Raw genomic sequence first — 14,167 nt, forward strand, 5'->3', positions numbered from 1 at the left:
ATAGTATTAAATAAAATCTGTTTACAAATGTTTTTTTTAAAGTTGAGTGTTTTTTCGCGAGACGAATCTAATGAGCATAATAAATTCATAATTTGCTACAGTAATATTCGCTATTCATAAATTAATATACCTCATTAGTTTCGTCTCGCAGTTTAGTCCAAAAAATCTACAGTTAGTTTTATAATTAATATTTATTTAATACTTCTAAATACTAAAAAATTCCCGAGACTAAAAAATCCCAGCAACCAAACAACCCTGAGCCGAGCCGAGCCGAAGAAGAGAGGCAGAGAGGCCAGAGGCGACGTACAGTAGCAGTCGCGGCACGCACAGTGGGAACGGATACGGTGGTGACCTTTTAAACCAGACCGGCACGGCAAGCAACGGCGGCAGCCGTGTTGGGCGATCCAATGGCGCGGAGGGTAGGGAGGGGTCGCCCCTGACCACCTCGTGGCAGACACCTGGCTACAGGGGCACCACCATCCACGACCTTTGCCATAAAAAGCTACTGCTCCTTCGTATGGCGCTGCGAGCACCTGCTGGCAACTGCTGCAGTGGCGCAGGCCAGCTAGCTAGGGTGCTCCTGCTCCGCTGCTCGGCTGCTCCAGACCTGCTGCTGCTGCGCCCACGTGGCCGTCCTTATCCGCCTCCGCCCTCCCTCCCTCTCCCACCTCGGTTCCTCCTCTCTTTCTCTCGCCGCTATTGGTTAGTTCCATAAATAGTAGCCAGTTGCTCACTGGTACGGTGGTCTCTCCTACCAGCTGCGGCTGCTTCCCCGACGACGCGCGCCGCAGATCTACACCCTGTAAGTGATTGCTGCGGCCGTGGCTTTCCCGGCCAGCAGCTGGCTAGGGTTCTCGTGAGCAGCTGCTTGGTCGTCTTTCCTACAGTATTCTTTACTAGTGTGCCCGGCCGGTGGTGGTTGATTATTGCCGCAGCGGCGCCGGGCGGAGCAGGGAGGGAGGAAGGGAGGGAGGGACCATGGCTGGGAAGAGGGAGCGGATAGCGATACGGAGGATCGACAACCTGGCGGCGAGGCAGGTGACCTTCTCCAAGCGCCACCGGGGGCTGTTCAAGAAGGCCGAGGAGCTCTCCATCCTATGCGACGCCGAGGTCGGACTCGTCGTCTTCTCCGCCACCGGCAAGCTCTTCCACTTCGCCAGCTCCAGGTAACCGTCGTCCACCGCCCCGTCTGACGATCTGCCCCTCCAATTGTTCTTGTTTTTGTCTGATGTATCAGCTCTCGTGACTCTGGATTTTCTTGTTCGGGTTCTTCCAGCTATTCTAGGGCTTGCTTATACTGATTGAGCTGCATATCTTGCATTGGTGCTGATCGAATGCCCTAATTTCCTTTCCCTTTTCTCTTCTTCTCTAATTTCGCGCCTTAATAATTAATTAATCGATTAATTCCAGACCTAGAAACCTGATTTCCCTATTTCTTGAGATCGGGGATTCTTGTCTTCCAGCTGGGGTCTCCTTTTCTGGGACCAAGCTAAGCTTGTGTATGGCATACGTGTCGTTTATTATGGATTTGATATTTGATGATCGATTTTTTAGTGTATAATTATCACTAACGGTCGTTCTGAGATCTTCTAGTAAGAGTACCTTATTAACTTTTTTCAAGCTTTGCACGATTCTTCCTTGTTTTTTCTAGATCAAAGGAGGAAGTTCGTGCTTGTTTGAGACTTCAAGCTAATAAGTTTCTTTTCCCCCTTGTCAACAGCGACTTCGATTGTTGGTTTCTAGATCGACGACTATGTTTTTGGGTGTCCTTTTCCCTCCTAACAGAGATTTTCATATGCTTTCTTGGACGTCCTCGTTTGTTCCAGCTGTAAAACATTTTTCTTGCAAAAAGGAAAAAAACAATTTTCATTGATACACCAGTACTCCACTTGCTGCCCTACAGATCCAGATTCTCTTGATGCTAATAAGTGTGTTTAGTTTTTTTGTCTACGTACACAATGATAATGAGGTAATATATCAGCAATCTGCCCCATAAAAATAGTGGTAGATTTATGTTGGCCGACCGGTTACTGGTTTTCATCATATCTGATTCCTTATCTAGATTTTATTTTTCTTTACGAAATATAGTGCACGCACGCATAATCACCCATTACTGCATTACGTATCTCATGCAAAGTAGCCACACCCATACTGATATTCTCTTTATTTTGACCACTTCAATGATTTTTCTCCATCGATGCTTGTTTGATTAAAACTTGAAATTTGTGGAAGATATATATATACTAGATGGAGCCTTTTAATTTCTTTTGGCATTGTGACCAGTAAAAACAGATTCTCTCTGAGAAAAAGCGTACATCTCGCAGGTCTTCGTTCTGATCTGCAACTAAATCTTTTCTCCCCTTTTGTGTAAGTTGTACTTCGATTTGAGAATGTGCAAGTTCTGATCTGAGAAAAAGCGTACATCTCGCAGGTCTTCGTTCTGATCTGCAACTAAATCTTTTCTCCCCTTTTGTGCAAGTTGTACTTCGATTTCCAAGTTTCCTCTATTGTTGTTGTAGCACACGTAGGACGTCATTTCTTTTGATTTTACCGGCTGGTGTGGGTCCCATTTAACTCGGAAATTCTAAGTAGGAAATGCTTTCTAACTAGTCAGCGCAATTTCCACATGTATTCCACCGGCTTACCAGGAAATGCGTTGGAATGTTCCTGTGAGCTTCCATTAATTACTGAGATCATTTCCAGCCATTGAAAAGGAAAACAAAACCCATCATGCCTCATTTCCTCCTTGCTTATCGATGTAATAATAAGCTTGCAAGGTACACACCATTGCATTCAAATTTCCTAGGTTAAATTTTTCCATATTTCTTCACTAGTTAAATAGGGGTAAATTACTACTAGTACATCTGTTTTTTTTGTCCACAGAAATGCTTGCACAAATAATTTGGTCCCGTCTTCTCATGTTACACAGTGATTTTAGATCACTGACACTACTGCACTACTCCATGTTGAAGAGTAGTTGTCTGTGCATGACATGATTCATCAAGATGGCTAGGATAAAAAAAAGGTCGTCCTACCCATGGTGGAATAATTGTGCATCGTATTTCGTTCCATATTTTTGCTCGAATAGTGGGTGTAAAATGCATACTTTTACTCGAACAGTGAGTGTAAATAAAATTAGGGCAGTATATATGGGGTGAAGGTCCAACGAAAAAAATTATTTTTTCTTCGTAAAAGGGATTTCACTGTACGTAAATGTCCAATCGTCCGACAGACATATTTTAGGTATAAAACTCTGTTGCTTACAACCACTGTAGCAGGTTTACATGGTCGTCTCTCTTATCTACGAAAACAAAGACACATAACATTGTCCTTAAAATTCACAAACATAAAATTTTAAGTCTTCCGACCCTTGCAGTTGCATAAAATTTAAGCTGGTACTTTGATATATTTTTTCAACTTTTGACATTATTATAAACGCAATTTGGCACGTCATGAGGCTTCTTCCTGTCCTGTAAGTTGGACGAAGTAGTAGTAGGCCTGAACCAAGCCGTCCCGGGTATCCATGCATGAAATATCAATCGATGGTGACACAACAATACGATGACCCTGGCCCTCTAGCAAGTATTTGGCTTGTATATCTTAGCCTATCAACCCGTGCTTCCGCACAATACAAACTAATTATAATTAATATAAAAATAAGATATAACTAATAATTGTAATTATCTAATCACGCTCTCTTTCATCTATTAAATATTCTAATATATACTACAAAAATACATATTTACCATTATCTAGTTGCAACAGATTTTATTTTGCATCACACCTCCATGTGTGTTTGATATATATATTTCATTAAACTATTTGTTTGTGAATTGGTATATTTCTCTTCCATCATACATAAATACATGGTGACATATTCCGTGGGTAGTATTTCTATATAAACAATAACATAAATGTGTAGAAGTTGTAATTTAGAATTTTCTATTGGTGCACTTTAATATTTTTTATAATTATATATTTAGATTTATATGTCACTTTAACTTTAATAATATCATAATTGGATAATTATATGCAAATTTAGGGGTTGTTTTTATTATTTATATAATGACATAGGTGGATAATTTACATGAAGATTTGGGTGCTACTTTAGATTTTTTTTTATAGTGGCAAAAATGGATAATTTAGATACATGTTTAGAGGTTATTTTAGTCTTTTTTTTGAAGGATTTTGCGGGAGAACCGTGCTATGTCATTTAAGGAGAGAGGCAAGGAAGCAGGCTCCTACAAGTTCGATATTACATGAAAGAGATAAAACTCGAACTCAAGCATACAACTTTTAATCATTAAAACTCGATAACTCCGACCGACTGCAAGCCATTTTCCTGCTGGTCGCTTCCATCTTGATCTCCTGCAGAACCTTCGCTGGTGTTATGGCCTTCTGATCGAAAAACAGCCTGGTTTCGCGCCTCCCAAATGTTCCATGCTCCATACATCGTCATTGCTGCTTTTCAATCGTGTTTTCTTTGGCAAATGCGCAAGTTCTTTCTGCCACTAGTATTAGGATTAGAATTGCCGGATCCAATGACTATTAGGAAAGAGGGTAATTTAGTCTATTTTCATAACGGTAAAGTTGGATAATTTATTAGAAAAGATAACAGATCCAATTACTATTATGATTAGAGTTGTCAGATTGATGTCCGGATGTTTCTGATTTTTGTGAGAATTTCTCTAATTTTTAAGTATCCACTTCACATGGAGACTCAGAAAGGAGCCTCCAATTAATAATAGTAAGATTATATGTTTTCAAAAGCAATAATATATATATGGTTACTGAGAGAAATTACTTTGGTACGAGCATGCTGACTAATCTGATCTGCTGTTGTTCTGCCCCACTTTTCTGAAGCATGAATCGGGTCATCGATCGGTATGACTCCCATTCCAAGACGCTGCAGAAGTCAGAAGCACCGTCTCAGCTGCAATCCCATGTGAGCTAAACTAAATTCATGCTGTAGTTGCCGTCCACATTTAATTTATAATTTGCTCCGATTCTAATCACAAGACAGACACAGTGGCTACCATATTGGTGGTACTAACAACTTCAGGTTTAATTTGTTGCATATATGTTCATTAGGTGGATGACAGCACTTGTGCAAGGCTAAGGGAGGAGCTCTCCGAAGCAAGCCTTAAGCTCAGGTGAACATGTAGCCTACTATAGAATCCACAAATAGATGCTAGCTAGTCTTAGTTTTTGGGACAAACCCTGCTTGAAAGTTGTATACGTTATTGCTAAATTAGGGTTGAATTGGCTGGCCATTAATTTCCTACTACAGGCAGATGAGAGGAGAGGAACTCCAGAGGCTGAGCGTCCAACAGCTGCAGGAGTTAGAGAAGACCCTCGAATCCGGCCTCGGCTCTGTACTCAAAACCAAGGTATCTGATGATACACGTGGTAGCATCAGACTGCACAGTAATGAAAACTGTAACCTTTTCTTCCCTGTCAAAATTGTAGAGCCAAAAAATCCTCGACGAGATCAACAGTCTGGAAAGAAAGGCAAGCATAACTCTCTTGTCAAACTGCTTGAGTTAATTTTATTTCCAAAATAAGATGCTTCAGACTCAGTTGCCTTGCCTCGGACCTAGGCTAGTCTGCAGCTTAATGAACTTTATGGAAAACTTCAGAGCAACATTAACATGCTACTAAAAGATGCAGCTGAAATATTTTACAGCATATTCAGTCAGATAATTCTGTTTCCTGACAGCTTCACTTGTGTTATTAAATAGAGAATGCAACTGATCGAGGAGAATTCAAGGCTAAAGGAGCAAGTAAATTCCTGTCCTCCTGTGCATGAGTTTTCCATTCCGCTCTGCATCTTTTTTCCAGGGACACCTCCTTTTAATAAGCCGTGGTGATCTGAAGCTGCAGGTGACCCGGATGGCAAGGATGGAGACGCAACTCGGCGCCGATTCAGAAGTTGTGTGCGAGGAAGGACAGTCATCTGAATCCGTGACCAACGCCTCGTATCCGCGCCCGCCGGCCGACACCAACGATGGTGGCTCCGATACATCGCTGAGGCTCGGGTGAGTTCAGAGTTCGTGCCCGGCAGACGACACGTCTGATAGCTTGTTCATCGTAAAGCCAACGCACATATGAAATTATATAAGAAAAGGAAGTTAAATAGCCATAACCATATGAATCTGCATACTGCAGGTTACCACTGTTCAGCTCGAAGTGATGGAAACCGAATTGTCCTGGAGCAGAGTGACGCCGATTACCTGCCCTCCCCATTGTAAATCTGGGAGCAGAATTCCTGGCTTGAGAAGCGGCCAACGCGTCGCTTCAAAATAAGAGGCATTATCGAGTGCTGGATGATGTGTGTATTCTGAAAGTGACTTGCTTTTGTTATACGGCTTGTTAATAAACAACGGGTTCCCTCTTGATGTTACCTGCAGTTCATGTTCTGTTCTCTGTTTTGAGAACTCGTAATTCCCTGCACTTCATGTTACCTGCAATCCCTACTTTCGCTGATCATTCTTTGCAGAATTTGGAGCTCCATTCCTCTCATCGTCCCTCCTTGAGGAAGAGGATCTGGATCGTTCTTTGCAGGATTTTCGATGCGAATGTAACAAAAAAAAGCCAGTGGAATTTGCAGTTAAAAAAGACTATGGCTGTGTTTAGTTCGCGAAAAAGTTTGGGTTTTGATACTGTAGTATATTTTGTTGTTACTTGACAAATAATATTTAATTATGGACTAATTAGATTTAAAAAATTCATCTCGTGCTAATTATTAGACTAATTAGTTATTTTTTCAACTGCATTTAATGTTTTATGCATGTGTTAAAAATTCGATGTGACGGTACTGTAGGAACTTTGTGCCTAATCTGCACGTGTTACATAAGAGCGCATATTTTGGCGTTAACGAATAAGACATCCACTAACATGCATCAAGCACCTTCCCTGCTTTATACAGGAACACACTTCCCCTCATGCCTCCAGATGATAGTGACTTAGTGAGGTGAGAGTTGAGATGTGACAGTTTAGAATCTTCAGCTGGGGCCTGGGGGGAGGCTAATCATGTGGCGTATCAACAATAAAAGGGCCAGTGCAAGCTGCTAATCATGTGGCGTATGGGAGCAACTAGCAACGGGATCGTTTCTGTTTCTCTGAATCGCATTCGCCCTAAAGCAAATAAATGCAGTCAGATATTGGTTTCTCGAACATATCAATCAGATCTTTGCTGTTCTGTTTCAAGGCGTTAAAATGCACGGTTCTAAGTTGTCACTGGTGAAGAGAAACGTCAGTTTTATCTGCTTCGCTTTCTCTAGCTTCCAAGTATGTTCTATATCTATGCTATCACAACAGCCAACAGAAACGCGTGATTAGTAGAAACGTAGAGCGCAGGTACGCATGCAAGACGCAACGACAAACCAGGATCAAATTATTTCAGCCTTTTTTTCAGCTCATTTTATTGCATAACCAGTTCCTACATCAGACGGCGGAGATCCGCGGCCGCGAGACACGGGTGGTGCAGATGATGGCTTCATCATGAGGGTTTGGGGCTCTCTAGCGAACAGGCTATATGAGGCCCCTTCAGAAGCAACAGGCATCTTGCATGGCGCGCCATTCCTTGCTATCCCAAGCAGGTTTGCAGGGAAATGGTCTCCCCATATGTCGTATGTGAAGTCTTTCTTCAGCCCGGCACCCTCGCCTCTCTTCACAGCCTTGTCTTTCACCAGATTGGAGCCAGGAGCACGAGCACGCAGCGCAATCGGGGAAGAAGTGGCCAACATTGTTGAGCGCCATGCGGTGGTGGTCAGTGCAGGAGCTGAAGGTGATGTGGTTCCAGGTGAGGCTGAACGCGAGCGAGGCTGCTCCTTAGCGACTTGTGACCAAGTTTTCTTCTCACGGTTAGTGACAGCTGATGATGTGGTTGCTTCAACATCGAATCCAGTCTCAAGTTTGTTGTCATGCTTCAGCTCCGATGGTGCCCCAGAAAAAGACCAACCTTGTTTTGGTGTTGAACCTTGTGACAATGGTGAAGATGGTGTTGAGTTCCCACTATGACTGCTAGAAACCTCAAACTTTCCTGCCAGTCCTGCACCACCAACTTTCCGCTTCCTTCGTTTCCCTTTGTCTCGAGCAATCCTGATAGTGAGATTTTCACTAGTTTGCGGAGCTTCTCCTGAGACTTTGTCTTCCACTGGATTCTTTGGGGACACAGATACAGTCGAAGTTGTGTGCAGTTGTTCATCAGGACTGTTCTTGTCATCTGTACTCTTGGAGTTATCAACAACACTGGCAGGGTATTTCTCAGCAAGAGCTTCTTCAGTTCTTTTGTGTTCCTTTATGGCCCTGTGCACAAGCCACAGATGATCAAACTTAAGTCAATGTAAAATTAAATGGGCTTGCGAAAAGGAGTGGTGCTGATCAAAACTTACCTGGACTTTTTGCTGCTTTGGTGAAGGAAAGATGGCTTAAGAGTCTTGCTAATGGTACTTTTCCTGTTCTCCTCAAAAATGGTACTTTTCCTGTCATCAATTTTGATGTAATGATCTTGAGAGCTCACTGTCAAAGTATGTGGGGTATATCGGACGAAGACCAGAACAAGCAGAGTTAAAGCTCCAAAGGAGAGTAGCAACAGCTTCCAATGAGCATATCTGAGATAAGACTTTCTGCATTGGTTTAGCATGCAGACCGGAATATTTGCAGTCATAGGGATCGGAAAGATGCCAGTAGTCATGACCAACTCAAGATCTCTCTGAACCATAGCTGAAGAGAAGTCAGCCTGAAAAGAAATGAGCATTCTTATTGATTCACTTGGAGCTACGCTAAATCCCTTGCAGTTGTCCACAGTAAAACCATCCACACCACAATCAGCTCCTGAAACTTTAACCTTTGTCACTTCAAGAGGAAGGTCACCGCTGTTTTTAACATGTATCTCCTTGGTTAACTGTTGACTGCACAAAGAGCTCAGGACCTCTTGTTCTATCATTGTTGATTTATTCTGAACATTGGAGCCGAGGTTAAACTCCAGCTTCCAAGCAGGTTTGGATTCCTCCAAAAGGACAATAGATTGCCGTCCACCATATGCCCGGAGAGGCAATATCTCCACTCCTGACAGATTATTTCTGATCAAAACCATGCTTGACCACGTGCAGCGATTCGAGGGACGGAAGACAATAGGACCAAGCAAAGCAGTCTCTGAAGGACAAAGATGGGCCTCAGTGATTGCTGTATCACTTAACGAGAAACCAAATCTAGTCTCTGTTGAGTTAATCTCTGGAGATTTGCTTGAGAATGTGAGCTCACATACATCAGTTACAGTTTTGCACTGGTCTATGATTTCCTCAGAGTTCACTACCAGCTGCATGGCTGCACACTCCAGGCTTGGGTTATGGACTTTTATCCATTTCAAAGACTGTGAACCAATTTGCACAACAGGAAACATCATTTCATGATCTGCTAAAACAGAAATCCCATCACTTGTTCCATGAGACCTCCATTGTCTAAGTATTGTATCATCAGCTTTAACTGCTCTCATGATCATTGGCTGCAGATCGTTTTATAAAATTACATCATCAGATTACAAGAAAAAGGATATAGATGCACAAATTTATAACCCACTTGAAATAACAAATAACAAGTCAAACAGCCGTCAGTACTTAAGCACAAGAGTGAAACATGTGGACGATTGGAGATAAAATTCATATTCGAAGAGCAATCAACAACTAGAACAGCACTTGAGTTACCAAGGTATTTTGCTACTATACAGCTATAGCCTATAGGCATCAATCTCAAGATCAGATTAACCTTTTGCAAGTAGCACCATAATAAAGAATTAAGAATTACTAATAAACGTTTTCCTCTATAACATCAAGCAGTTCATTTAAAATAACTGATCAACAGTTAAGACTCAGGTCTAGGCATCCAACATATTCTCTTCAATAAAAAAAAATAAACAAAGCTCCCGATGAGTAAACATAGCATACCAAATACTAGCCAATTAAGCATAGACTTGACACCATGCAACAAGATGAAGACACCACAAGGACATGGAAGCTACGTAAGATGAATTGTGTGTGGGATTTACATGAATGAGGAGAGAACAATACATGAATGAGGGGAGAACAATACAGTAGGCTAGGAAAAATTATCAAACAGCATAAGGTAGTGTTGATACTAGGCCATATTTCAAATAAAATTCCTAGTTAGAACTTAGCACTTCAATGGAAAAGGGCATTTAATATCTATTGAAGCAATGAGGGTTTATTTCTTGTTGAAGAAAACGTGTGAGGAATACCTTCACATTATGCAAGTCTTCTATTTGCAGCATAGTACCTAAAGTTCTCGTCTTTGCATTAGCAGAGATATCTTCCTCGTATAATGGTCTGGTAAACGGTCTGTCCGATTCAGTAACAATAGCAGTACTTGTATAGGAACGAGATGCACGCACTAAATCTTTGCATGGTATTATGATTGAACTACCAAGGGTACTGTTTGTTTCTACCACTATATTGCAGCTGTCGAATGAAATGTCATCTGGAACTGAAGAAGTGTATCTTAGTAAAGCTATATCTGTTACAGTATCAGGGAAGAGTATCAATCCGTTCAGGTACTTAACCTGAAAGAGCATTGGGCCATTTCTGTCATCCTCAGTAATACCTACAATCCTCAGTAACTTTGGTGCATCATTTCGTAAAGAAAGTGAAAATACCGACCCACTTTCATCACAGGTCGATATATGCTCAAATGTGACAGCAATTAAGCCACTGGAATCATAGTAGGTTCGTGTATGCACCTCTACCTCAATAGGTGTCACAATAGTATGAATTGTATCGGGGGTGCAATTGCGCATTTTCAAGCAGATAGCACCAAATACCTTGCCTTCAGAAAGAGCTTGCAGTTTTAACTCTATAACAGTATTCCTCTTTGAAGGAAGCACCTCCCATTGCTCACTTGGCCTAATAAAGATTACTGGCCACCCAGATTCATCACTGTTTGCTGCATACCAGTTTCTACTTGAAGATAGCTCTAGTGCTCCATCAAACAGGCCTAGCTGGCAAACAAGGTGAGAAGAATACCTTGTGCTCTCCAATGAAGACATCCAGACAACCACTTCCTCAACATAGAGAGTATCATCATAAGGGTTGTATATGGACAAGTTCCTCTCTAGCTGTCCACCTATTACAACATCTATCCCTGTCAATGGCAGTATCTGATAGGGAGAACTGACAGCCATGCCCTTTGCATGTATAATAAATCCACCAAAATTTGTCTGCAGAACCAGATGTGCTGATGACGAGCCCAACAACTTTGGCAAGAAAATGAAGGTGACTGTCGCATTATCCCCAGGCTGCAGCTCCAGATCCTCAAAACCATATACATAGAACTGGGGGTCGGTGCTGAATGGCTCATACAGACGCAGGGTACTGTCGTTGTTCAAATTCACCACGGTCAAGGTAGCCATGGAGGCGGCATACAAGTCTCTGCTGCCCCAATCCAGCACCGGCGGGTTAATCGCCACATTCATCGACAAGGAACTGTGAAGGCCACTCGAGTCGACATCTGCGGCCGTGCCATCCAACTCCATCGGCACCCCGGCTGATGCCCGCATCCAATTGTCAGGCACAAGCGGCGCCTGGCACGACGCTGCATTGTGCCTCACACCAGCATCCCCGTCTCGCCCCAATCCATTGCGCACCCGGGCGAGCGTCGTGTCAACAGAAGAGCAAGTCACCGCGCCTCCGCCGCCGGACATCGGGAAGCCCAGTGGCGGAGACGACGGTCCCCACTCCCTTGACACCTCCAAATCCGGCGCCTTGATGCCAACCTCGCTTGCAAGCAGCCTATGAGCCACCGAGGACGAGAAGCAGAAGGCGCTTTGGTCTGCACAGTCATCCCGGAAGCCGAGACAGCGACCGTCGCCGTCAGCCCTGTCACTCTCCTCGGCGCAATCCTCCGCCGCCGCCGACACGGAGAAAACAAGGAGCACCGAGGTCAAGCAGCACAGCGCGAGCAACGAACCCCTGCAGGAAACCCGACACGCCGCAAAAAGAATCAGCACATCGCCGCAGTTGATCGCCGAATAGGGAAAGTGGCAGCAAACGGCATACATCGCCGGATAAAACCTCGGGAGGGGAGACACACGAAGACAGTGAAAAGAAAAAACTGAAACTTTTGAGCCGATTCAAGCACGGATCAAGCTTGAACTACTGAACACAAGAAAAAAAAATCCAGAGAGAGGGGGGAAAGCAGAGCAGTTGGTTCGCTTCAGGATTCCTAGAAAGTGGCAAGGAGGAGGCGAAGGGGAGTTGGAGGGGAGGAACTTACCCGATAAAGGAGGAGCAGGAAGGCGCCGCCGGCGAAGAGCGGTGGCGGCGGCCGCTCATGGCGAAGGAGGCATGCGGCGGCCGAGACTTCACTGTGGTGACCATGGGAATCCACGGAGAAAAATGGAAAAGAAAGAAAAATATACTCCTGAGGAGGAGGGGACAGAGGCAGGGCAGCGGGGGAATGAAAAAGGAGGAAGGCGAAAAGAAAACAAGGAAAACAAATGAGTTGGGTGTTGGTTGGTTTTTGGTGCCCAAAGGAAAATCAGCAACTTTACAGCTTGAATAGACCACTTTACCCCTGTGCATCTATCTAACCAAGTTCGTTGCGTTTGTGAAGTGAAAATTTTGTCCACACTTCCATGTAGTACTAACTTTCAGCTCGTCCCGAGCAAGCGCATCTGGTAGAAAAGTTAATCCTTCTCACTTCTCCGTTTTGGCGTTTCCCGTTTACCGTCAAACGGTGCGGAAAAGCGAACTTGACACAAGTTCTTCGAGGAACTTCCCGTTTTTTCTCTAACATTAAGCCGAAACCAAACATTGTATATGATCGACTCACCAATACGTAAATCCTTGGGGGAGGATTCCTCGTTTCCCTGTAACACCGCACATAAGCATAAATACATCAAATGTAAAATGTTGGTAAGTTACGCCCAAATGTATTATTTGTATATAAAACTTTCCGTCGAGGAAAGACCACTCTGAAGATATTTACTCTGTTATCTGTTACGCTGGCTGCGGCTGGTGAATAGTGTTGGTTTATTGTGAGAGAAAATTACTGCTAGCTGGTGCTGGTCCGGTGTAAAAGAAAAATATTGTTGGTTGGCTAGAGAAGCAGCCAGCAGAACATAGTGATTGTAATTAAGGTACTCCCTCTGTTCCAAAATGTAGGTCATTTTAACTTTTCTAAATTTATAGTGTTTGCTAAGCACCTAGATATAACATATGTATAGATGCATAGCAAAATATATGAATCTAGAAATGTCAAAACAACCTACATTTTGAAACGGATGGAGTAGAAGACAACCTTGATTACATATCATAAAAATCTCTGAACCCATCTTAATTGGTGAGGATTTTTTTTAAAAAAAATCAGTCCTAAATTTCCGACTAGAATTTGAACCTAGGTTTGCTGGGTGCTACTCGAGTACTCTAACCTTTCACATTTGAGGATTATTTGTATCCACAAAAGTATCAGTATAGCATTTTGTTCCAAACACACCAGTAGCTACTAACTGATTCGTTTAGGGGTACAAATCGGTGACCCCTGCGTGCACCTCCAACCCTAGTAAGATTTGGGCTAGAATTTGAACCTAGTAAGATTGGAGGTGCACCTAAAGATCACTCATTTGCACTCGTACATTAGTTTGAAAAAGCATCACGCCAATCTTACTATTACTAATTGGAGGCTCATTTCAAGCCTCCACGTGAAGTCACCTAGGATTCTAAGTGGACATTCCAAAAAATAGGGAAATTCTCACAAAAATAAAAATATCCGGCCATCAATCTGACAACTCTAATTATAATAGTGATTGGATCTATTATCTTTTCTAATAAATTATCCATCTCTGCCACTATAAAAATATATTAAAATAAATCCCTAAACATATATCTAAATTACCCAACTCTGTCATCATAAAAAATTAAAGTAACCCCCTAATCTTCGTACAAATTACCCACTATACCATTATAAAAATAATACAAATAACACCCTAATTTTGCATATAAATTATTTAATTATGTTATTAGCTCCACGCACGGTTTTGAAGCCGAGCCTTTCCAGCAATGGAGATATTAAAAAATAAAAGTAACTTTAAATCTAAATATCAAAGTGCATTAATATAAAATTGTAAATTATTATTTCTATCATTATTAATATA

The 14,167-nt window shown here is 42.5% G+C and overlaps 2 protein-coding genes across 3 annotated transcripts; one reads left to right on the forward strand and one right to left on the reverse strand.

Annotated features, from left to right (window-relative positions):
• Positions 1 to 519: 519 nt before the first annotated feature.
• Positions 520 to 6,463, forward strand: LOC120647059 (MADS-box transcription factor 47-like). 2 transcript variants are annotated; one of them, XM_039923668.1, is made up of 9 exons: positions 520 to 802; positions 936 to 1,166; positions 4,864 to 4,945; positions 5,092 to 5,153; positions 5,291 to 5,390; positions 5,470 to 5,511; positions 5,742 to 5,783; positions 5,878 to 6,038; positions 6,169 to 6,463. In XM_039923668.1, the coding sequence occupies exons 2-9, from the start codon at positions 979 to 981 to the stop codon at positions 6,191 to 6,193; spliced, it is 702 nt and encodes a 233-aa protein (XP_039779602.1). In that variant the 5' UTR covers positions 520 to 802; positions 936 to 978; the 3' UTR covers positions 6,194 to 6,463. The 2 variants fall into 2 exon arrangements, with proteins under 2 accessions (XP_039779602.1, XP_039779603.1); XM_039923669.1 differs by having other exon boundaries at positions 521 to 802; positions 5,884 to 6,038.
• Positions 6,464 to 7,388: 925 nt separating this feature from the next.
• Positions 7,389 to 12,463, reverse strand: LOC120647060 (transmembrane protein 131-like). The gene is made up of 4 exons (XM_039923670.1): positions 12,289 to 12,463; positions 10,259 to 11,984; positions 8,397 to 9,508; positions 7,389 to 8,310 (listed from the first exon to the last, which is right to left on the reverse strand). The coding sequence occupies exons 1-4, from the start codon at positions 12,390 to 12,392 to the stop codon at positions 7,419 to 7,421; spliced, it is 3,834 nt and encodes a 1,277-aa protein (XP_039779604.1). The 5' UTR covers positions 12,393 to 12,463; the 3' UTR covers positions 7,389 to 7,418.
• Positions 12,464 to 14,167: the final 1,704 nt, after the last annotated feature.

Source organism: Panicum virgatum, chromosome 9K, assembly GCF_016808335.1.
Source record: "Panicum virgatum strain AP13 chromosome 9K, P.virgatum_v5, whole genome shotgun sequence".
Classification (NCBI taxonomy): Eukaryota; Viridiplantae; Streptophyta; class Magnoliopsida; order Poales; family Poaceae; genus Panicum; species Panicum virgatum.